Source organism: Anoplophora glabripennis, unplaced genomic scaffold (assembly GCF_000390285.2).
Source record: "Anoplophora glabripennis isolate ALB-LARVAE unplaced genomic scaffold, Agla_2.0 scaffold29, whole genome shotgun sequence".
Classification (NCBI taxonomy): Eukaryota; Metazoa; Arthropoda; class Insecta; order Coleoptera; family Cerambycidae; genus Anoplophora; species Anoplophora glabripennis.
Genome location: NW_019416257.1, coordinates 773,200 through 799,781, shown reverse-complemented (window position 1 = coordinate 799,781; position 26,582 = coordinate 773,200). Strand labels below are relative to the sequence as shown.

The following is a 26,582-nucleotide window of genomic DNA, read 5'->3' as shown; positions in this document are numbered from 1 at the left end:
AAAAGCCGCTCGGGAATTCGCTCTTTTTGCATTAAATAGAGCTTATTCTTACGGCAATTTTAAAAAGAGAGATTAACTATTGGACGTATCGGATTCATCGACACCTTTAGTTCTTCCTTGAACAAATCCAGTGCCTGCCTCTTCGGTCATCTGCTAGTGACGCACCTTTGCTTTCAGAGTGGGAGCAGGGCCACGGCGGCTTCCACGGCATGGAGGTGGAGGTACGAGAAGAGGCGTCCGTAGGACGCTCCACGGGAGACTCCACCAAACTGGTCAACAACACACCCACCTACGCGGGGGCAGGTAAGAATGAATTTCAATCACACAAAAAGTACTTCGATCAAACTTTATAAAATTCGAGGTAGCTTTAGTGGGTGGGCGTCATTGATGAAAAATGGCTAATTAATGAATTGAATGACATTCGAAAAAGTGGATCGTCTTTATATAGGGTGATTTCACAAAAATATCTAGAAAGTTAAATTTAAAAAAATATATTTAATTTTTATTATTAATTTAAAACTTAAGGAAAGACTTAAAATTCACTAAAATGTGGTTTTAGTTTCGGTCACCGTTTGTGAATCACCCTGTTTAACTTAAAAGAAATGAAATAAAATAAGAAAATAATAGGAATTGAACTTGTGATTTTTTTTCAAAAATTTTTCTTGTCGATTTTTATTATATACAGAGTGTTCGGAAATTACCTGTACAAGGGAAGATCACAGACTCCTTGACTTAAAATAAGTATATTGAGCCCAATTTACCTATTTCCAAAATTGTTCCGTTTAGTCGGTAGATGACGCCAAAATTCGATAAAAAATTTTGTTTATTCTGAATATCTCGAAAATGATTTTACCAATTTTGTCAATTTTTTGGGTTACAGAGTTAGGTCTTTAATTAACGTGTTTTGACGTTATTTAGAATCATTTTCAATCCCTACAAATATAAAAAATCAGATACCGTACAAATATAACCACATTTTTCTTATTCCCCTGTACAACAACTCAATTTTTGTTCACTGCTTGATTTTATTTAGAAACTTTTTTACTCTTGTAGAATTGTGATCAGATGAATAGTTTAGGCAGAAAAAATTGATTTTCGTAAGTTTGCATTATAATTCATTGTGCAACAAATAACGAAGTAGGCACCAGAAGTTGACTGATATTTTGAAGAAAAACTGATAGAGGTGCTTTCTTTATAAGTAGTCAATATTTAGAAGTTTTCAGATACTTATGTTCATATAATTTGAATAATATTATTAACGAATAAAAGAGACAGCACAGGACCTAAGGCGAATTCCTGGGGCATAACCATATTTATATCAACAATATATGATTTGTACGTATGTGTAGTGTATTGTCAAAATTCGGATAACTTGTTAATCTTGCAAGAAATTGATGGCTTTGACTATTAGCATTTATTAGAATTATTTCAGTTAGTAGTTGTAGACACCCATTTTTATATGTTCATATACAGGGTGACCCATTAAGAATGGAACTACTTGCGTACAAAAGTTGTTTATGGACAAAAGCTCTATCTTGATGCAAAAGGCCTACTACGATTTTTTTTTAAGTGAAAAATAGCAAAATTTTGTTATCGATATTTTTTATAAAAAATCCGACTACACCACTGGATTTAGGAACCCCTCAAATGCATTTGTACCAATTTTTGCGAAAAAAAGTTTGCCCCTAAAAAAGTTATGACAATATCGGCATCACCAATGTTTGCTGTTGTCGGTGAACCTTTATTCTTTTATAAAAACCGAATAGTACCCAAAGGGAAACAAAATTAAATAACAAACACTGGTTTAATAATTATTAATAAGAATCAATAAAAACCAGTGTACACAAAATAAACAATTACTCTAATATAAACAACAATTGATAAAAAAAGTAATGATTAAAAAATTACATTTTTAAAAATGAAAAAGGAGTCTGTCAAATTGATTTACACTAATCACGTCATTAAATTTAAATTTTTGTAGCTTCTACTAATCCTCCGTTTAATTCTATACATTTTTCATAACGTTCTTTTTATATTTTTTTTTACAACATTTCGTAATTGATTCACGTTAAACTCCTCATACGCTTCCCTTATTCTAGTGCACAATACCTCCCGGTTATTTGGCCGTGTCTTAGAAACTTTGGACTTAATAAAGCCCCACAGGAAAAAATCAAGTGGGGTAAGGTCCGGAGATCGGGGTGGCCAATGAATTAATGGACTGTTTCGCCCTATCCAATGATTGGGGAAATTCTCGTTAAGCCACCCCCTGACTTATCTCGCATTGTGTATTGGACATCCATCCAACTGAAAATGTAGATTTACTCTTTCTTGTAATGGAATATTATCGACTGTATTAAAAAATTCGTTCTGAAGGAAATGTAGAAATTGTTCGCCATTCATAGTCCCTTCAAAGAAGAACGGATCAATGACTCTCTCGTTAAGTATCCCACTCCAAACGTTAACATTCTGACTATATTGTCTTCGGCAATTAATTATCCACTCTGGATTTTCTGAAACCCAACACCGCGAGTTCTGTGATGATACAATTGCATTCTTCGTGAATGTGGCCTCATCCCTGAATAAGATATTTAAAAAAAAATCAGTAATTGAGATATTGTCCATGTGCCCAGAGACAAAACACCATTCGTTCTCATTATCGCCTGGTTCCAGAGTGTGAAGTAACTTAGGTTTATAGGGTTTTATGTTATTTTTTTTATGCAGGTCGGATACTTTCTCTAGGTAAATTTAAATCTAAACTAGCAATCCTGAGGCTATTCTGAGGATTGTTTGTAAAATAATTTAAAATTTCCTGCTCGTGAATACATCTTCTTTGTTGATTGCCCCTTTTTAAAATGCATTTTGATACAGCACCATATTCCATAAAAGTATTGTTTATTTTAAAAACTGTGCTATGCGTAATATTAGGTCTATCTGGATGTCTGTTGTTAAAAATTATACACACCTCTCTTGCCGTCCGATCATTTTCTCCAAAAGGGCGTACTATTTCAATTTTCTCATGTAAAGTTATACTTTGAGCCATCGCAAAGAATTATGGAACTTATTTAACCATGCACAAAAAATATTACAATGTGCCACTACTTGTGAAGTTTGACATTTGTTGTCTAAACTTCTATTTTTCACAGCCTACCAAATTTTGTTCATATTATTTTTAAGCAACGTTATTTTCTGGAATATCGCGTAATATTTTTTTCAGAAGATTCTTCACAAAGAATTGGATTATGGTTGTAGAAACCCAGTGGCTTTTTTAATAAAAAAAAATTATAAATGGAATTAGGTTATATTTGTAAGTTTTGGCATAATAACCGCGAAATAATAATAATTTGACAACTTGTTTATTTTATGTATACTGGTTTCTATGATTCTTTTAATAATTATTAAACCAGTGTTTGTTATTTAATTTTGTTTCCCTTTGGGTTCTATTCGGTTTTTATAAAAGACTAGGTTCACCGACAACGGCAAACACTGGTGATGCCAATATTGTCTTAACTTTTTGAGGGGCAAACTTTTTTCGCAAAAATTGGTACAAATGCATTTGAGGGGTTTTTAAATTCAGTGACGTAGTAAGATTTTTTATAAAAAAAATCGCTAGCAAAATTTTGCTATTATTCACTTAAAAAAAATTCGTAGTGGGCCTTGAAAATCAAAACTTCGTCTTCAAATTTTGCATCAAGATAGAGCTTTTGGAGATCTATCTTTAAAAAAAAAACCGGTTCAAATCGGTCCATAAACAACTTTTGTACGCGAGTATTTCCATTCTTAATGGGTCGCCTTATAGATATACTCAATTATTTCTACAACTTGAAAAGTTTTATACAAATTTTATTTTTATGTTTTCCCACATTTCAAACAATAACGAAGAGAACATGAAGTGAACGTGCAACATTATTTATCTTGTCTTTGATCCACCCTGTTTACGTCTTTCCTTGATAGCGTCCTAATTTTTAAAAGAAACCTTCGCCGCCCTTTCCAATCGCCCTGGCTTCTCCCTCACTTCGGAACAATTAAACAACAGGACAGTTGTCAAAAGTTAAGGCTCTGGCGGTAACAAGCTCCGAAGCGGTGGAGTAGGTTTTGAGGGACACGAAAGGCCCTGATTGGATTGGCTGGTTCGTCAGTTTGTCAGGGATCCAGACGGAGCGGTCGCGGAATTAGGTTGGACGCTATTGTGCGTCCCAGTGGAGCATTCACTGGGGGCTCTAGGGTCTTGTCCTAATAAGGTCGACATTATTACCGTGGATTAAGACGCCTACAGATTGAGGTCACACCGGAATATACGTCGCGTGGGCGTATTATTAGCCATTCAAAGCAATTAGCTGGACTAAAACTTTTACATTTAAATGGATCAATACGTTAGTCAAGTGTATTGGTACATGTAATAGGCTTTGTATATACAGGGTGATTCAGTCATAATGTTATTAATTTTAAGGGGAGATAGGAAAAAAGGAGTAGAATACGAATATGCTATTAAAAAAATCAAAATGCGTGTTTACGCTGAAAAAATATTTTCAATCATTATTTAAACTCTTTTTCGGACCGCTCCTGACCGCTGACCCACAAAGATTTATCAAGAGTGAATCTTGACCTACCGTAATATACGGTCATTAACCTAGTGTTTAATGCCTTTTTAATCCGCTGGGAAGTACATCGAATAAACAGAGCTTTTTAGCTAGATACTTGAATGAATAAGATATTTTTTACATTTTAAATATTAACAAGTACCTATTATGTGTTTGTTAATAAAAACAAATGCATAAGCATAATAATTATTGTCAAATGTGAGGTTATACAATTTAGTATTTTCAATATTGTAAACGTATTCACTATATTTATTAATTGAATAAGAGTTTTTAATATTATGATCAATTAATTATTCAGTTTGTAGTTCGTATATCTTATTGTGTGACTTATTGCTTTTTCAAAAAGTATGGTACCTACCTATCTAAAATTTTTTTTATTTTTAACCCCCCCTCCCTAAGAAGTTGCTCTTTGAAAGTGGTCATTTTCCATGACTTCTTTAAAACTGGCTCAAATTAAAACAACAAACAAATTTTGCCTGGATCCAGTACTGTTGAAATTCCACTCGTTGTCACCTCACAGCAAGAGGATGAAATAATGCTCCCCTTGTCGAGGGTGTTCCACTAAGGTCGACGAGGTACGATATTAGGGAAAGTATAGGCATAGAGCTCCGGTTTTTTTTTATTGAATAAATTGACCAGAGAAATCGATGGAAATAGATTTCATGTTCGTAGCTTGTCTGCTAGTGGGCGCAATCTACATACCAAAACATAGAGTTGAATTTTTCTCAGAAATATTTACTATTCAGTTATATTAAATAGTACAAATATGGATAGCCGAATTCATTGCTTTTGTCATTGACGTTTTGTTCTATCTCTCGACAGAAAAGGTGGAATATCAGAAAAATGCATTTTTTCAAGAATTAGCTCATCAAAAGCCCATAGTGTTATAACTCGTTGGAAAGGTGTTTTCATGCTTTACCTGAATACGTAATGTCATTTACGACAATATAGAAACCAACAGATGGCGTTATTTCAAAAGAATGCCGTTTTACAGATTTTCCTCAAAAATTTTAAATGCAATGCTATAGTTTTCTTTACATAAATGAATTCAGCACAAAAAATTAATGAATATAGTGTAAGTCTGAAATTTCTAACGAAAGTGTTGTTTATTTATTGGCGTTATTTATCCAAGTTTAGGTTGTTTCACGTTTTCTTAAAAAAGTGAGATAGTAGGATAAAGCTTTTTATAGGTTAGTTGAAGGAGCATAAAAATAGCTACATTTTTACTTCAAAAGGGTTCGATATCTTTTTTATTATGAAGTTATTCGCAAATTGTGAGCAAAAAATAAATAATGATAATGAATTGAGGAGCACGACACTAACGGAAAAGACGTTTAATTACCAAAGCAAAATGCGTTTATAAAAGAACCAAGTTGACTGGTTTATTTTTGTTTTAGAGTGACTTTTGTCCCTGCACACTGCTTAATCCAGACTAACTATGGGAATTTCTGATAGTTCTTAAATAGATTTATACTAAACAAATTAATATAAAAGATTTTTCCAGAATTCGATGTTATACGAACTTTTTGTGACAAATTGTACTTTTATGCTTTGCTTTCTACTTCTCAAGTCGTATTTTGATATGCAACTATCCCTTTTACGTTTATTTTTTTAAATCACCATCACTTTCCCTTCTTAAAAACTTTTAGAGTTATTCTTCTGAAATAAATACTGTCCTTACAATTATTATACAAAACATATAGCTATATTGTAATATAACAACCCTAGGTTCGACAAAAATAAGTAAACGTAGTTGTGGCCAAAAATATGTGATCGTCATAAGGAATACCTACGTTGTGTGTATCCATTTTTAATAGACGGGAAGGCACTGGCTACTAACTTTGTAGAGGGGTTGTATGGTTTAATTATATAAAACAAAAGCAGAGTAAATACACCTAACCTTTATTTACATACAATTCAAATTAAATATGTGACAAATCTGAAGAACAACAAAAACATTAACAACCATTTAACATCAAATATCAAATGTCCTGTGGGGAAAGAGCATGGCAGAGAAACCCACGATCGTTGCTCTTACCACCCAAATATAAATACAAAACAACCGCTAATCAAAGGCATAAATTAAGAACCTTTGCTAATGATAAATAAGTCCTGTTTAATTTAGTGTGTCACTAAATGTCATCTGTTAACCTCATATTAGTCATACACACTTCCAAGTAAAACTGGAGAGATTTGGTGTCAGTTAGCCGGCAGAGCCGGAAGGTACTGAGGTCCCATCATACGGGAGGCTACTCAGCTAAAGTTGAGATTTCGGAAGGTCAACTCAACTCCTTTCCAAAATGAAATTCATCATATGGCATGAAGTTAAGTTTGAATTGTTATTTGAGAGCTTCAAAATATGCGTGTTCAGTGAGATTTTTTTTATACGAAATAAGAAACTTTTTTGTTTTTGTCGCCATCTGTCAAACCTCTTATTTGAACTTCTATTCAAAATAACATTCCATATCACAATATTTTGTATTTGGATATGTTACACAGGGCCACAAAATGAAATTGAGACTTACCTTCTCTCAAACCAGTTGACTCCCATGTTTTTGAGGTCGCTGATCACGATTCCGGTATTCGTATAACCTCAGCACGTCTGGATCAAGGTTAAATGAAGGTCAAATTTCGCTTTTTGAATGATGTAACTTTGCTGATCCCGGAATCCGAAACAGCTAGAAAATTTACGTCCAAACACGTGTTGACCTGTTGGTGAAAGTAACCTCTGGAGGACATTTAAAGATCGTATCTGAGATTTAAATCTACCGACTGAAATTTTCGCTTCGAATCGAGATGTCGGATTTTGGACCAGTTGACCTTTACGTTTTTTGGGCCTCTAATCACGAATCCAATGTCCACGTGACCCCAGAGCGTCAAATAAAGGTCAAATTCCGTTTTTCAAATGATATAACTTTTTTGATCCTGGAATTCGAAACAGCGAGAAATTTTCAAATACTTGTTGATCTGTCAGTAAAAGTAACCTTTGGAGGTCGTTTGAAGGTTAAACCCAATTATTTAATTTCCCGACAGAAATCTCAGCTATGAAATGAGACGTCAGATATTATGACCTTGATGGAAGTTGTGGAGAATCATGGGAGCTATAAGAGACCATGAGAGTCTTTGCCATGATCAATCGAAGGTCAAGATCCGTATTCATAGAATATGCAGTAAAGAGCTATTCACTTTCACCAACGGTTCAACACGTATTCGGACATAAAATTTCCCGCTCTTTCGGAATCCGGGGCCAAATAAGTTATATCATTCAAAAACCGGAATTTGACCTTCATTTGACCTTGATTCATGCAAAGGTTATACGGATATCGGGATCGTGATCAGTGACTTCAAAAACATAAGAGTCAACTCGTCTGTCTCAATTTTATTTTGTGGCCCTCTGTATTTTAACTTATTACGTACCTATTATTTAATCTCTAATTTTCTCAATTATTTATTTCATTTTATATACCTGTATATTTCATTATAATGTATTCGTGTGGTACTGCGTTCCTATTGTACCTGGATTAAACTGATTTATGAGTATTCCTAATGAAATTCTCAAGAAAATTCAATCTCGCATTTCCCCACCTCTTTTTTAACTGTTCTTCCCAGAAATTCACAATAAATTCCAAATGGAAAGCCATTTAGGTCAACCAGCAGCTATTATTCATTAACGGCGCTTTCAGAAATCCTGAAACCATAACTGATAAATTGAAACGAGTTTGTTAGAAGCCGCAACTATTAATCATTCACGTAGAGACATCGGCGTTCTAAAACTGCAGGGAAATTGCACTTGAAATTATTTACCCTTTACAAACTAATTGCACCAACAAATTTTAACGTCAGCGTACCGCCGGAGTGATTAAATACTATGGCACTGTAAAATTAATGGGTCTAGACTACATACATTGGGTACGTCGCGGGAAACGCCCTGTAAATAAACGACAAACTTTCGTGAGGGGGAAATTGTGGTACACTGAAAAGCTTACTGGCGGAAACGTGTTAAATACAGTCGGAATTAGTCAGTAGGCGCAGAGTAGATGACATATTAGGAAATTCCGAACAAGATTTCAGATAACGTGACAGAATTGAGGTACTATATGTTTGCGAAGCACATTCTATAACAAGTTGGGGGAAGATAGGGTAAAATGGGATAGGTGGGCAAAAAGGAAGATCTAAGTTTCTGCTTTAAACGGAAATATATGTACTTATGTATTTCGAGACAGAAATTAGAAATAATTTACAATATTAGGTATAATATAATCAAAAGAATTTGAAGCGATAGCGTATTAGAAAAAATGTAATCAAATCTATGAGTAAAAGATTATTCTTCAATTGTAAATTAAATCAGGATACAGTTTAAATAAAATAAAGAAATGAAATTTATCTCATTTTGACAGATATTACATATAATAGAAGTGGAAACAAATTCAGTTGGCAATACCCGCAATGTGCAAACATACATACGTTCTAGTCCAGGCGGTAGAGCAGTAAAAGTAGGCTTTGACGTTTGTGTTTGAAGTAATCTATTTTGTTGTACAGGGTGATTCACTATATTTTGATCCCCCTTTAACTTTTTTGTTCTAAGAGTTATAAAAAAATGTGAAATACAAAAGTTGCACGATTTTTTATGAAGTTTTCGAAAATGATAGCAGAAAAACAAATGAAGTACAAACAAAATAGCCGCGGATGTTGACTTTGTTAATTTAAATGGAACACCCTATATATTTTACAAATTTGGATAGAACGTTCCCTGTCGAGTATAGTCATATAGGGTTTGTTGGTTCCATCTCTAACAATAAGCGAAATAATTCATTTATTTTTCTGCTATCATTTTCGAAAACTTCATAAAAAATCGTGCAACATTTGTATTTCACATTTTTTTATAACTCTTAGAACAAAAAAGTTAAAGGGGGGTCAAAATATAGTGAATCGCCCTTTACAGAAAAATCCCAAATATTATGTAGAATAAGAATCTGAGTTTGCCTATTCCAAAAAACCATTGCTAAATTCAGGGGAACAACAAACATAAAAAAGAACGAAAAATTACCTGTTTTTCGACATATTTTTCCCTGTAACATTGAAAGTAAGCCCTAATTAAAAAAAGTAATTCTTTATTTTTTGTTTATTTGACGATTTTCGCAATAAATAATTGTTTATAGAGTAAAAATAGGTATTTTTAATATTGATCATTGTTTATTATGACAACAAGCATCTCTAAAAAATTGTGTGCCCTTTCTAAACCTAAATTTCTAAACTTTTTGAAATGTTCTTAATTAACAATCCTGTTAATCGAAAACCACGCTATCGATCGTTGCAAAATTTTTAGGGTAGAATTGACATAATGTTTTACTATTTGTTCAGAAAGTTTCATCAATATTTATAATTATTTACTTATTTTAAAAATTGCTCCAAATATTAGTGCAAAGTTTTTTGATTCGTAGTTGTTGTAATATTATAGAAAATCGCCCTATAACAAAAAATAAAGAATGACTTTTTTATTTAGGGCTTACTTTCAATGTTACGGGGAAAAATATGTCGAATAACACTTTTTGTATGTTTGTTGTTCCCCTGAATATAGCAATGTTTTTTTTTGAATAGGCATATTCGGATTCTTATTCTACATAATATTTGGGATTTTTCTGTACATCAAAATAGATTACTTCAAATACAAACGCCTCGAATACTCTACCGCCTGGACTATTCATATTGAGCCCACAACTGAAACGAAAATGTACAGGTTGTCTACGAAAGGTCGGTAAATCTCGAAGCTGAAGATACTGGTGTCCAAAATAAATCGATTGAACCAAATATGCCTTATGCGTATGTTGCTGGTGTTAAAGATACAGGCCGTTCAAACTTTGAATTTTTTTTGAATAATATAATAATTTTGAATAATTTTGAAAACTGAGCTTGAACAAAAAAGTGGCACTATTATGTTTTTTTGATATGGCAAATAAGAATTTTTTACTAATTTTTGGCGTCAGTTATGCCCTATACCTTTGATAAATAGGGGATTTTTTTTGCCTTTAGAATTACAGACATTGTGTATTGAAAATATGAAACAACGTCCTTCGTTTCATAAAAAAGTTACTCTTGTTTGTTTTCGATATCTCCCTTGGTTATCGAGATATTTGCATATACAAATTTCAATGCATTTCCTTTTTAAGCGACTTTTAATCCCTAAATTAAAATAATGCGACTTGACAACTAGTGTATTGTTTCAACTTCTCATGGAAAAAATGTCATGTAGTATCCTTAGATATTTATATCCAATTAACAGTACACATTTAATCACCAAAGCTTGAATTATTTCATTGAAAATTGAACGAAAAAACGCGTTTGTTCTAAGTATATAAAAAAAAACTTTACTAACACAAATATAACGATACTGCTGTATATTTCCTGCAAATCACTCTTCGCTAGACAGAAATCTGTACAACTGTACAAAAAGCAGCTGCAGCTGACACACCGGATGACAGTTGCAGCAGTAATAACAAAACACTGCGGCAGAGACTTTTTGTCGCAGTAGCATAGACATGGAAGGAGACTGTAACTCATCTGTTGATAAATTGTGCGTCACAGAAAATGTAAAGAATAATAAGAGTCAAACTGCACAACTTATGCAAATAGCGTTGAAACATTAGTCAGAAATGAACACCTCGAGGGAAACCTTTAGAAACTTATAGAAAGAAGTTTCGGGAGTTTTAAGAGTAACGAATACCCGTTACCGTTTCAAGGCGAAATAATTTCGTATTTCAATTCGAAATTCGTTCTTAAAAGTTAAGTTTTATATTAAAATGACACCATAAGGCGTTTTTAAGTTACAAAAAAGTAAGTGAATGACTAAATAATTGTGATGATATACCATAGAAACATAAAAAACAATATCACAATATTGAAAAACCATTTGTACGCCAATGGAAAACTGGTCGACTAGATTAAGGCAAGAACCTTAACTAATAACCTTACAACACATTTTGTTCATAAATAATATAGTTCTTTTCTTTAAAAAGAATGTGCAAATTTTTGCATTAGGTATATTCATTTAAAGAATAAACTAAGAAATACAAATTTTATAGGTAACAATATTTAGATACGTTTCTCTATATCACATTTAGAAAGTTCAGGGCGCAATTTATAATTAGCTACAAACGAAAACTAGGATGAACATAAATTATTATATTGCTTGCCGGTATCTTGATACACAAACAAGAAAAATTATTTTTAATATGACGTATCACTTGAACCACCACTGAAAAATTACTGATGATATTAAAAAAATCAGGTAAAGATTCAATGAAAATAAGGAGATTTTTTTCCAGTGCAGGCACTCAAGGCTTAATTTTACATTGTTTGCTTGTTGAAAAACTGTCGAAAATAAAATAAATGATTTTCATTACTTTTACAAATACTACACAAATGCTATTTTATACATCGTAGTATATCCTAAAAATAATATGTATACTCCAGTCGAATTAGATTATAAAACCGGAAAACTTGAAAAAATTTGTTAATTACGGAATTTGAAACGTTCAAGTCAAAAGTCTCGCGCGCTACGAGGGCGACGTTTACGCGCATGCGCGGGCCCGGCGCTCATTCTCCAGTGTATAGGCCGTTCATTAACGTTAACTTTTACTGCTGCTAGCGCCTTTATTACATGAACTATCAATGTAAAACCTTCTGAAAATAGAAGTTTAACTATTTCTTTAATTGTCTTTAAAATTTCGGTACGATATGTCCAATAGTTCGTTAGCAATTAACGTTACATAAAACTTACTATCTTGAGAACAAAGAGGAGTAGGTGATCTCTGAAACTGCCATAAAAATAAGCTCTATTTAATGCAAAAAGAGCGAATTCCCGAGCGGCTTTTGCCTGACCCTGTGACAATTTGTTTATAACGCTGTTTTGCACGTCTTACTTTGTTAGTTGTAAAGGGCAGTAAAAAGTAAAAAAAAAACACGTAATTCTGTAACTTATTTGCAATTTCCCTATTTAGAGTCACTTCTTTCGAGATACTTTTGTGTACGAATTTTTTGGTTAGAAGTTTGCCCGGATGTCGATAAGTTTTTTATTACTATCATTACTTGCAAAATACTGAAAACATAGTTTTTGGCAAAATAAAAAGTATTTTCTTGTTCTTTGACCAATTTCAAGAAGAAAATATCTCTTGAAATTTTTTTGTTAGACATGTCACTCCTCGAAGTATGTTAATTTAAAACTTGCATCGCCCTATTTTACTCAACTCTGTATATTGACATCCGTTCACAAATAAAAAAAGTACGAAGAGTAAATATTTCTTTTAAATACAAATGAAATTTTATACCTATTCATCGAAATTCAAAAGTTACCTAATCTCATAACTTATCTAGAATACACCCATTACAATGATTAGGATGGCATTGGTTCCAAGTGGTAGGTATTTCTTCGTTAAATAAAAGATATTAATTGCAATGCAAAAAAGTCACTCTCGCATTTCTCATTTTTATAGATTTCTTTCTTCAAGGAATACTTTGCTCTGGACTATCCCTCAGCAAGTTCTTATAAAAGCGATAAAAATAAAAATTAATCACGGAGTGCTGCTCAACTTCTGCCTCAATTAGTCACGAACCACAGGCCCTGATAAATGCATCAGCTTTAATAGAGACGACGTGTTGAAACAACGATTCGAGCCGACTCCTGACCTTATCTCTAATTAATCAACACTCGCGGGTTCCCCGCGATCGCGTCGAGCGAAAGCGATCGATCTCTCCGTCAAAACGAGCATCTTGAGCACGAATTTCGGCGGGCGGGTAAGCGGTATTTTAATAAGCCTGTCGACGTGATGTTTCCTGCAATATAATTAATTATTGCGTTAAGCTCTGGTTGTAGACGAAGATATAACTTTACCGGCAGTAAACACACGGCAAAGAAAGAAGGGTGAACATTTACGCGGAATTTACACTGTTTTTGGCACAGAAAAGACCGCTCAGAGAAGACATAATATTTTTGGTAAGGACGTTTCGTTTCTGGGGAAAAATACAAAACATATCGATTGCAAATAAAGAATTGTACGGTGTAAAATAGATGTTATTGTTGATATTGTTACCTTTTATACATAGGTCATCACAAATAAATAGGTAACTCACCGGGGGGTTACACTCCCCCTAACATTGGACATCCATTATATTAATTATGTATCATTCTTTCTTCAACAACTAGCTAGTGTAACCTAAAATGAGTCGAGGCTCCCCCGGACGCTAACTAGTAAGCATCCCAACTACCAGGTGTGTGAGTCATATTCGGGCTCTGTCCAGACACCACTGTTGCAAAGAGCAACCTCTCTTAGTCTCGGCGTCCCAAGCTATATTTTTATATTGTTATGCTTTATTAAATTGGAAATTTTATATCGATTCTTTTCTCAGCAACCGAAACATAAAATTGTCGAACAAACACAAATTTTTAGATTAAATATATTTGAAATAGACACAGTGTGTGAATTACTGTAATCAATTTAATTGAAAGATATTTATCAACAGTATAAGTTAATATGTCGTAATTAATAAATTTTCACAATAAAACGTCTCGACTGTCAAAATTATAACAAAAAGTGAATTTGCATATTCATAAAACTATTTAAATGCACTCATAGAGAATAATTATGTTATAAAGAACAGTAAAGAACAATATTACAATATTGAATGTCAATTATAAGTTCTGGTATGAGCACATTTAATAATATAGTGAAATTTTGACAAGTCATCGACGGATGACGAAGGTTTTTTCACATGTAATATTGAGTCATGCAATAAAACTGAAATGCAAACAAAGCATAGTATACCTGTAACCAGAATGTATGTGTGGAATTAAACCTACGCATCTGTTAAAACTATTATGTATCATATAAATGTTGACATTTGTTGTTCCGTTAGAATTTGTAAATTTTTAATTGTAAAGGTGTATTAGGACTGCAAAATCATATGTGCAGAATGTAAAAAGCCCTCATAACTTCATAAACTGTGTTTAAACTCCAACCAAAGTTCAAATTGTTGTGCAAACTTTATATTACTTGACGGATCGGAATAATTTGAAATTTTCTTTCGTTTACATCTGAAAAACGAGTAAAGACTGTATGAAAGGTGTTAAAAAGGTTGTACTAAAGACAGGAAAAGGACATACATGCTGAGAATTGATCTATTTATCAAAATTTAGTGGAAATTTGTAAATATAAGTAAAATTTTGACATAACTTTTAACTTAACCTAGAAACGTGCAATTGGTGTTAAAAGATGCAAAAAAATGCAATGATGCTGAAAATGTGAATTTCATGCATCATAATTCAGTCTAAAAATCAATATTTGCATAAATAAAATTTCAAAAATGTTGGTTATTGTTGTCATAGTAATTTTCACTTGTTTTTCGCGTTTCTTAAAAGTAATCTCCGGGCTCGAGGTAGTCAGTCTTCCATGTTTACCTGTAACATCGCTAGTTTGCTCCTAGAAAAAACAATTGCTATCACTTAAAATCAACAAGTTAGTGAAAACAGTATACTTATCAAGCCATCTTGGTGAAAAGAATCGGAAAGTCACATTAGTAGAAGTGACAAAAGTTCGAAAAGTCATTCAGCAACATTAAAACAAGTTATTTTAAAACAACAAATTGAAACTAGGTTAAGGAGCATAAATAAAAAGTGTTAAGTAAAATCTAAAATAAAAAAAATAGTGCAGTGCAGTTTCAACTGGAGGAATTTTTGTAAAAGAAACCCACAAGGAATATTCGGCAATCTCCTTGGCGAGGCGTCATTTCAACGAGGAACGTCAGAACAGCGCGACTACGTAAAGGGGAATTTACAGTGCAGCGAGGTTACATGCAAATTAAATAACCAGCAACAGTTCTACGTTCGTAAGTGTCGACAATTAGCAAATTTGCAAATTTTACAGCTAAAGCGCTATATAAATTTCTATATTAAAAAATTTCCACTGCATTTATGTGTAATTAATGTACAATTCCATTGCCAATCAACTGAACTACGTGCAGTATTAAAAATTATTATGCACTGTAACAGTAGAATTTAGGGAGGAAATTTTTTGTTTAATTAATCTAGTATAAGGAGTACTTATAACATTGTAGATTGTAAAAAAATCCATGATCAGTAAAATCTTGTAATATATCGATATTTTGTAATTTAAACATATGTTTAATTTAGAGAAATTAGAGTAACAAATCAATATATAAAATTTTAATCAAAATAAAAATAAAATAAAAAAGGAACCCACACGCTGAGAGAGTCTCATAACAATATCACAATAACAACAACACTATAAAAAATAATAAATAAAGGCGTCCCCAAAAACATAATAATATATAGGTACTCATAAATTACATTATCTCAAGGGCAAATAAACACTTGGCTGGCGCATTCCGTGTAAACAGCTGAGGTTTGACTCAAAGCAACCACGATAGTTTTCGTTTCATAATAAAAAATATATTAATTTCTATTATTACAATACTTTAAAAATAAACAAGTGTTACAACAGGATGTCTCAAACTCGATGATATACGGGATTTTCGAAAATGATATACCCTATACCTATATGTATATCGATGAAACAGTATTTCACTTCCTTAATTTTTTTTCTCCACTTTCAGATGCACCAGTTATCATAGTCCGTGTCGAGGAAGTGCTGCTCGTGGTCCTGGTGCTCATCATTTGGGTGGCGGCCATCGCCCTCTTCTTCAACCGCTGGGGCAAGATCCGCATGTTGGAGCCCTACCAGCCGAAGTTCCACCAGCAGCCGCACCGCCCCTCTTGCCCGCTGGCCCCCCTTAGCCCCCCCGGCTTGCCCAACCAAGTGAGCCTCAACAACACATTACCAAGGACTCAGAAACCGACCACTGTATGTGCTAGTTTTCAGAGAGTGTTTAGACTTTCGCTGAGTTAGAGCAAGCTAGAGCTGAGCTGTACATATTACGCGATGCCAATTAAGGGAAAGAACGGTTTTGCGAAAATAGTTGAGGAAGAAAGCCCAAAATTGAAAATTGAAAGTGAAAAAATAAATATGTATTTTTAAAATTATAAGTAAACATTTTTATCACTATTTCTTGCACTTTTACGTTGCTTTAAAGATATTAAGTTAATTCAAATTCATTATTTCATCAAGAGAATGAAGGTGTTCTGAAAAGATCTCACAAATGAAAGAACTGAGAAAATTTTTTCCTATGGACCATATTTTCACTTATTGTGAAATATGAATCGCTAATGACGATTTTTTTATAAAATTTCCACCACATCTTTTTCGGAAAACAATATGTGTCCCAAATTGCACACAACAAGCTTTAACTGGTGATAAAGCACCTCAAAATAAGAAAAGATTACATTTATTTAAATACCTTTTAAAATATTTGATATTGTAGATTGACTTGGGATAGTCACTTAACTACAGCCTGACAGAATTCGTCTTACCAGACCAGCAACGAAGCTGATTCTCTGTCTGAATCTGCTGTCCTACTATTAAGGTATCTTATCTTTGTCACTGCTAGTACGGACTCTCTTCTTGATGTGCACATCTCACGGATAAAACGAGTTTGATCAATATGTAATTATGGGCAAAATTCGCAAAGTTTACTACAAAAACCTAACGATCAGTGGCAGAGGTACTGGGGAAATACCGTTTCTAAGAACCCCAGAATTTCGGCGCCACTGAATGTTTCGGAAATTAGATAGATGCATTTAATTTCTAACGGCCTCTAGTAGATTAAAAACTAACAACAATGACATAGTTAGCATCTGCTAACACGTAGTACTACAAAATTTCAAGGCAATACATTATTCTTTGACAAAAATAGATAGCCCTATAAATAGTCCAAGCATTCTATCACGGATTAATGTTAAATTTGCAGAAATTATTACCTGGACAAAAAAAAAATATGACCGTCTAAAAAATTAAATTTTAAATTGAGTTTCTTGTTCTTTAAACTCGATCCAATATGGCGAACATGGTTAAAAAAAATCGCAAAGTTGAAAAAAACGGTTTTTCTAAAATAACTAAAAAAATATAGCACGGATTGAAAAATTTTAAATGAGAAAGTTGTAGGTTTTAAAAAGATCTATCGACTGATTTTTTGAAAGTATCGATTGCTTTGTTACTTTTCGAGATATATCGAAAAAACCGTTAAAAATCTTCTCTTTTCTCTTCTTCTATAACTCGTTTACATTTACGTGCCCATATTTGCTATTTACTGCAAGCATAGCCCGCGGCAAGCCAAAAAAGTACATTTTTGAAAAATTTAAAAATATTAATTATTTTTCGAGATATATCGATTTTTTGAAAAAAAGGCGCTCTCGAAAATTGGCTAGATCTTCTCAGCGGATAGCCCTACAGTAACGATTTTCGGTTTATTTTCTTCGTAAAGAGTTATATTATCATGCTGTTAAAAAATGTTGACGATTTTATTAATTTTAAGGATCAAAAAATGACTGAAAAAGTTGCACTTTTTTTGGGTATGTTTTTTTCAAATAACTATTTCAATTTTTATTATTTTTTTGTACTTAATCTGGGGTAGCTAAACACGAATATTATAGCATTTTCGCCTTAGAAGCAAAATAGACCCGTAAATGTTTAGTTTTCTTTCTTTAAAAGTCATTTTCATAAAATAAAAATTGAAATAGTAATTTGAAAAAAACATACCCAAAAAAGTGCAACTTATTCAAAGTCATTTTTTGATCCTTAAAATTAATAAAATCGTCAACATTTTTTAACAGCATGATAATATAACTCTTTACGAAGAAAATAAACCGAAAATCGTTACTGTAGGGCTATCCGCTGAGAAGATCTAGCCAATTTTCGAGAGCGCCTTTTTTTCAAAAAATCGATATATCTCGAAAAATAATTAATATTTTTAAATTTTTCAAAAATGTACTTTTTTGGCTTGCCGCGGGCTATGCTTGCAGTAAATAGCAAATATGGGCACGTAAATGTAAACGAGTTATAGAAGAAGAGAAAAGAGAAGATTTTTAACGGTTTTTTCGATATATCTCGAAAAGTAACAAAGCAATCGATACTTTCAAAAAATCAGTCGATAGATCTTTTTAAAACCTACAACTTTCTCATTTAAAATTTTTCAATCCGTGCTATATTTTTTTAGTTATTTTAGAAAAACCGTTTTTTGCAACTTTGCGATTTTTTTTTAACCATGTTCGCCATTTTGGATCGAGTTTAAAGAACAAGAAACTCAATTTAAAATTTAATTTTCTATACGGTCATATTTTTTTGTCCAGGTAATAATTTCTGTAAACATTTCTCTATAATGCTTGGACTAAAAGACAAATTCAGCCATATAAGATTATACCTACTTTTTTATCATAGTTGTCAAATAATGGAGGAATTAAATGAAAACAATAATTTAGTACTACTTTTTATTTTATTATAGCAAATGCTCAAAGTGGCCCCCATTAACCATTGCACAATGCCCAATTCGGTGTTCAAAGTTATTAATTACATTTTGAATAACATTTGGTGTTATGTTTCGACCTTCTTCTCTGATATGATTTTTCAATCATTCGATAGTATCTGGTCTGTTCATATACACTTTGCTTTTTAGATAACCTCACAAAAAAATCTAGTGGGGTTAAGTCAGGGGAGCATTCAAGCCGCCCTCTTCTGCCTATCCATCAATTTGGGAAAACTTCATTAAGGTAATTTCATACATCGAAGCGAAAATGTGGAGGGGCACCATCTTATTGGAACCAGACATCACCAGCAGGCATATCGTGCTCATTAGGGTTAGGAAAAATTAATTCCAGGGCTGGAATCAGATGAAAACGCAAAAAATCCAAATAAATGTCGCTTGGCAAATTGCCCTCGAAGAAATAATAAGGCCAAACATTCACTTCTTCCGGGCATTGTGTATGTTTTTCTTGCATCCAACGCGGATTTTTTGGGCTCCAAAACCTAGTATTTTGCCTATTCGTGGTTCTGTTTAAGGAAAAAGTTGATTCGTCAGTGAAAATGATGTGATTTTTTAAATTGGGTTGTGTTTCAAATAAATTTCTAATTTCCTCACAAAACTGAAATCTTCTGTCTGTGTCATCCACCCATAGTTCTTGTAAGACGTTAACTTTGTAAGAATGCCACTTTTGAGACTTCAGAGTTCTGTGAACTGAGGACTTCGACAAGTTGAAGTTGACTGAGATAGATTTAATGGACGAGTGAGGATTTTCAGTAACGGCGAGCATCACATTTTGACGCTCATTTCCGCTTATCGTTCTTCGCCTTCCTGATCAAGGTAAATCTTTTATACTTTCGGTTTCTTCAAACTTTTTGGATACTTTATTTATTGTAGCTCGACTCATTCTCTGGTTTGGTTACTTATGGTGAAATAAGTCACATACGTCCTGTTGTCTACGGATTTTATCTCTGCATCGAATCATAATTAAAATTTCAATTCTCTGGTGTTCGCTTAAACGGGCAATCATTTCTCAAAATAATTTAACAACGAATGAATTGGATCTAAAACGATTCACGTTATACCTAAGGCACTTTGGTGAATTTTATGTGTTTATCGATGTGTTTTTTTTTTGAGAAAAAAAGCTCTTTACTATGAAATATAGAGCGTCCTATTAAAAAAAATGTCGGTAATGTCAAAAAAATAGGATATATTGCGGAAAAGTAACACAATTTCTATTTACTAATTGACCTGTTTCGGTGATTTTTTTAAATTTCAACTGGAGAAAAATATGAATTTTGCTCCAGCATTTTGGGACACATTGTATATCTACTCCTTGTTAAGAAATATCCAAATGTGCTAAAGAAATAACTGCAATAACAATCTCTGTTAGAATGAAATAGATTCAATTTGATATGTAAATATTAATAGGTAATCACATGATTTTTAAAAAGCAATGTTTAAAATGAATAAATGTGTGAGTGATTGTATTTTGGTTAATTTTCATACTGGTTTTTTTTTCCAAACGGAAATAATTATAATGTTGTATTAGCTTCGTCTTCACTATTTTCGCAAGACTTATTTGCTTACACGCAAAACACAGCATTACATGACTCAGTTGATATCTTACATACAATTATCCAGTCTTTTACGTTATTAAAATTGATACTGAAATCACTTCTAAGGGTAGCAATAAAGATTTAGTGTTCCTTGTATTTTTTATATCACGAAATTCATTCCTGGAATTTCAATTTAGCGTCTAAATATAGCCCACTTAGTAACCTGCCAAATAAAGAACCATTTACATGTCTCCCGAAGAATAAACAAGCCTTAATAAATGCGTCTGCAGTAGCGTGGTTTGTCATGTTAATACCGGGAGTAAATAAAGACGTCCCTCTGTTATTTAATAAAAATTCAGAGCACGACTACGGAGACAGTGTCATCCATCACCTTGAGGATATATTCGGTAAAGATTGTCCCATTAGTTTTGTGAAAAGAGTTTCTCATCTGTTTTTACGGTCCCTCTACGCAGTCACTTTTATTGATAGCAGCCAGATATCAAAGGGTACTAACACAGATAAACACTATACAAGGTTAATCTCAATTATTTACATATCATATATTTTATATAGCGGTGCAATAAAAAAGTTAACTCTAATAAAAATGTGCACGATTTTTTAATAGAAAACTTGTTGAGAACCGCTGACGTCACTATATAATTAACTCATAAGGTAGATCGACTTTGCAGTGTTGCCACTGTTGCACAGAGCTCTTCAACTCTAGCTTTTTATATGAAATAGGAAAAAATAACTGAAAATATGTACATCAAAACCAAATTTGTATAACATTTACCACATTTCTTTAAAATTTCCTGCGTCTAATAATAAATAGTAATGCTAAATATAAAATTCATGAAAGTAAAAACAACATACATATTTTAGAATTTTAACGGTTAAATTTCTAAATATAACATTTAAAAGTCAGTCGTGTTAGGAAAATGACGGCACAATTTTAAATATACTCTAATAAATACCCATATTTGGAAACACTTCAGTCAATTTTTGAAAAATTTTCTGATTCGTTTTTTTTTAATTCATCGTAAAGTTTATGCAATTTTAATTCTGCCTGAAAGAAAATATAATTTTTTGGGTCGTAAAAGTGATAAAATAGTTATTTACAGTACACCATAAAGGAGGCAAGTATTATTTACGAGTCGAGGACGACTTTGCGCCCGAGCGGAGCGAGGGCTGGCAATAGAGTTCGAGATTGGTAAATTATACTTAACTCCTGCGTGGTGTATAACATTTTATCTGTTCCCACAGTTCTTTATGGTTCATGAAATATAAAGATTACGTTTAATTTATTGACATTTCTTAATCAATTCGTTTTGACATTATTTAAATCTTGCAAAGTCGCCTTGGTTGTTGGGATTTTGTCGTTTCTAATAGCTGTTTTACATTGACAATTTAGTGATGAAATTATTCATCAAGTTCTTGACGAATTAGAGCATGTTCTAATTTTCGTTAATTTCTTCGTGAAGTTCGGAAGTACCAACCCAACAGATTTCCAGCCTCAGATCAGTAATGAGGTTATGTTATTGGAATATGTAAATAATTGTGTGGCGTCGTACTAGTTTTGTATTGTTTTTACTGAATTGTTACTTACAAAAACTAATATTTATATAATATGTGTCAAAACGGTACCGCTGTTGTATCACTACAATTATGAGTGGAAAGGTGACATTTTTGAAATTTATTTGTTTCTTTGATTCGTTGGCAGAACTGATTCATGCGTCAAAAAACTTGATAAAGTCTATAGCAGTGTAAAACCACACTGTTTACCAATAAATTCGTGAATTAATTCATGAAGAACTTCGTCAATTTATTCATCAATAAATTGTCAATGTAAAACAGCCATAAGGTGTTTATAAACTAAGCTACATAAAAGTTGCAATTTTTCTGGTTTTGAATTATTATTTCTAAATAAGTGACTTTCAAATAGAGAGTGCAGCAAATGCCTGCGAATTTTTATCGAAATCGAAAGTGCGCTACGGTCGAGCATATAGAAATTTCTTGTTCCTCACCTAGAAATTCTCAAGAAATATATCAAGATTAGATTGGAAATTAAAACTGAAATTTCACGCTTTTTTATGCGCTGTCAAGCAGGTAACCAACCAGTCGGCAAGAATACTCTTTCTATGATTCCCAATAAGATTGCACAGTTTTTGGAACTAGAACATCCTGAAACATATACAGGCCATTCATTCCGAAGAACATCGGAAACGTTACTGGCTAATACAGGAGTTGATGTATTAGCAATCAAGAGACATGGTGGGTGGAAATCAGTCATAATTGCAGAAAGTTATGTTACTGACAGTTTAAGTAACAAAAATTAAATAACCTACAGGATATTTTATTACAATGACACTTCAACTCCAGGTTCTAGTAGTACGTCGCATCATGCTGTTTTAATGGATCAGTCAGATAATATTGAGCCTCCGGTGACCGAAATGGAGCGGTCAAGTCATTTTGAGAAAAATGTGACAATTAGTAAACGAGGGAAATAATTATCCGGATTTTATAAATGTTACTAAATGTAATAACTGTACGATTACTATGAATATTCATTCATAATAATTAATAAAATGCATTTATATCTCGAAATCGCTTTTTTTCCTACGGAGGTAAGTTACCTCACTTACCTCCCCGTTGTCCATAGCAACTTCCACTTCTACGGTAAAATCCACTTACCTCCTTAAAAACAATGTATTGATAGCCTATTTACTGTGGTGGGAGCAGATAAAAAATGATAATTATTCAGCTGTAGAAACAACTACAGTAGATCGTTGTTTCAATATTAATTCAGGAAAAATTGAATGAATAAAATTTAAAATTATTGAAAAAATAAAAATCTAACAAGAGTATTTACTATAAATTGTTTCATAAATTTAAAAATTAATGGATTTTGATAAAAATTGATACGTGGTACGATTTTGAGTAAAATGTAATACAAATTTTCAAAGTTTGAAAAAGAACAAAAAACGTAGCAGAGCCGGATTTGAGTACGTTATAATTACACTTTGTTTATTAAAAATATATTTGGGTTTCATTTTTTTTTTGCTTATTATATTAATGACTTGTTTGGAATAACTCGTATAAATATTTAAATACACACTCTGACTATTACTTACGCAGATACATAAAACAAAAACGTGAAACAGCTGGAACAAAGACTATTAAAGGACTGAAACGAAAACTGAGAGAGTGAACCGAGTACGACCCTGTTAAGAGCCGCGTCTCCCGAACTCTAAGATCAGTTTGGCAACCAGCAGCGTGCAGTGTTTTGAATACATACCATATGGCAGGCGGTTCTCAAAATGTACATGTGTATTGACAGATTTATAAAAAAAATAAGAAAATATCCTTAAATGGGAAAAATAATCTTCATTGTGCTCTGTAATGTCTTTCAATCGAGGAAATAGCTTAGTATTGAAACATGCAAGCCTTCTGCGACAGCTAATAAGAAATCAATAATTAGTTAACTATTTCCTCTGCATTGCTTCGCTTTTCACTTCTAATTGAGGCAGCTATCGATTGCGGATACTGGGACACAGACAATCTAATTTCGTGCAGCGAAACAGATACTGGACAAATAATGTGTCTGGCTGCGACAATATTTCACCCAGACCTGCTTTATTAGATATACAAACACCTGGACTGTGTCTGTTTGTTCGGGGCGACAAATTTCATTAAGTCAGCGAGACGAGCTTAAATTACAAACAAACATACATGAGGCCTGAGGAGGTCCCATAATTTATTTATAAATTATCGCTTAGCTCGAGCCAAATTGTATTTTTTTTGGTGCCTTAAGTTGTTTCAACAAATTGAAGGTATTATATTATTTATACAGGGTGATTCAATCACAATGTCGTTAATTTCAATTTTAAAAGGAGAAAATACACCATTAAAACGCTGAAATAAAATATTTTCATATCATTATTTCAACCCCATTTCGGACAGCTCCTAACCGCTGATCCACAAAGTACCGTATTTGGTCATTAACCTAGCGTTTACTGCATTTTTAATCCGCAGTGAACGATAAGGAAACAACATATCTTTTTACCTATACACATGAATGAATAAGATATTTTTTTTACATTTTAAATATTATTTAGATGTTAATAAAAACAAATGTATAACGATAAACAGGGCAACAATTTTCGTACCCAAAACCAAACCTCACTTTCCCGAAGGATTTTGGTGCGTAGAATCCGAATCTGGCGACAGAATTGCTCCTGTACGGTACGTTTCCGAGTTATCCTAACCTAAAAGTACAAAAACATTTTTTTTTGCTATATTTGAGCGTATGAATTTTTTTTCTGAAAACGAATCATGCCCTCTAAAACTACCACTCTTACCCTTCAAAACGCTTTTTTAAGAATTGAAAATTTTCGCTCCGTGATATAAGCTCAAATATAGCAAAAAACGTGTTTTTGCACTTTTAGGTTAGGATATCTCGGAAACGTGACGTATAGAAGCAATTCTAACGCCGTATTTGGATTCTGCGCACCAAAAACCTTCGCCATGTGAATTGTTTTCGAATGTTAGGTTATTACAGTTTAGTATTTTTAATATTGTTAACGCATTTACTATTTTATAATTGAATATGAATTTTCATTATTATGTTCAATTATTAATTATTCAGTTTGTAGTACGTCTACCTACTGACTTATTTCTTTTCAAAGAGTAGTATGGTATCTACTTATTTAAAATGCCAATACAGCTAAAAAAAACTTCGTCCAAAGCACTTTGTTAATAAAGTTGGGATTCGCTGCACTTTGATTTTGAAACCAATTGCAAAATTCAGGACGACTGGAGAAATCAGCTGTTTCGCTTCAATGCTCGAACGCTCTGTAGTCCGCCGGCCGGTGCGTTCTTGTCATAAAATGTGTTGCGAAGTAGGGTGCCGATTTAACGAGAGTAATTTTCTTATTTTTTAAAAGGTCAAGTAAAAGTTTTTTCGATTTTCTGTCTTTTTTAGGCCTTCCGAATACGTGGTTAAAATTAATGACATTATGACGGAATCACCTTGTACACATCGTGTCCCAAAAAGACACTAACCACCCGATATTTGCAGAATATCAAGAAGCCAATATACTGATGACCTTAGATTTGACCGTGATCTTAAGTTTCAAGGTCACACTAAAGTCAATTCGAAAATATTATACGGAACAACCTGTTTTATGCCAGCAATAAATAGAGAGCATAATTTTACGCCCGAATATGAGTTCTGAACAATTTTTCTGTGTGACTTTGTAGGTCATTTAAAGATCAAACTCATTTTTATCTGAATGACTCGACAAAATTGTTTCAAGGAAAATTTGTAGGATTTTGAAAGACAAATTAGATTGTGGCCTTGCTTTTGCTACTATCATCAAATTTTAATTAATTATTAACTTAAGGATATGTTTAATTTCAAATTTGTTATCAAGATCATAGTAATAGTTTTAAATGGCCTGTAAGGACATATAGGAAACAATTTATGACCCCACATCCGGACGTAAAATCGATTGTTGCATAAAAATATTGTGTTCCTTTTAATATGTTCAGGTTGACCTTGGTTTGACCTTGAAGTTTAAGATCAAGGTCAAATTCAAGTTCATCTGGAACTTTTTAGTAAGAAATGTTATCTGAAATGTTATCGGAGAGTTCGTATTTTTTTCGGAGACCCTGTAAAGTTATTAGACAGAATAACTAAATTCTAAAGTCTCTTAGTTGTCGAGATTTTTTTTAAACTCATTAAAACCACTACCCTAGGTAAATTTATCGCGTGTCACAGATACAAAATTTAATAATTTACTACTATTTTTATTTAAATGTTATACAACCAGTCAAAAGATTTTCTCACAAACATTCTTTTTCGCTATTTTATCAGTTTTGAAATGGTTATTTCCTTATTTTAATAGTTAGTGTTGTTAAAAAGGTGTACTAATTCAAACTGAATTAATTCGAAACTAATATCGCTAGTTATGGGAATAATATGCTTCAAAGTGTTCTGTGAATG

The 26,582-nt window shown here is 32.7% G+C and overlaps 1 protein-coding gene across 1 annotated transcript in view; it reads left to right on the top strand.

Moving 5' to 3' along the window:
* The first annotated feature begins 209 nt into the window (after positions 1–209).
* The window catches only part of LOC108908565, a 59,958-nt gene continuing 33,585 nt past the window's right edge, over positions 210–26,582 (top strand). The window contains 2 exon segments of the mRNA XM_018712636.1: positions 210–303; positions 16,224–16,471. Coding sequence (XP_018568152.1) covers positions 210–303; positions 16,224–16,471 — 342 coding nt within the window.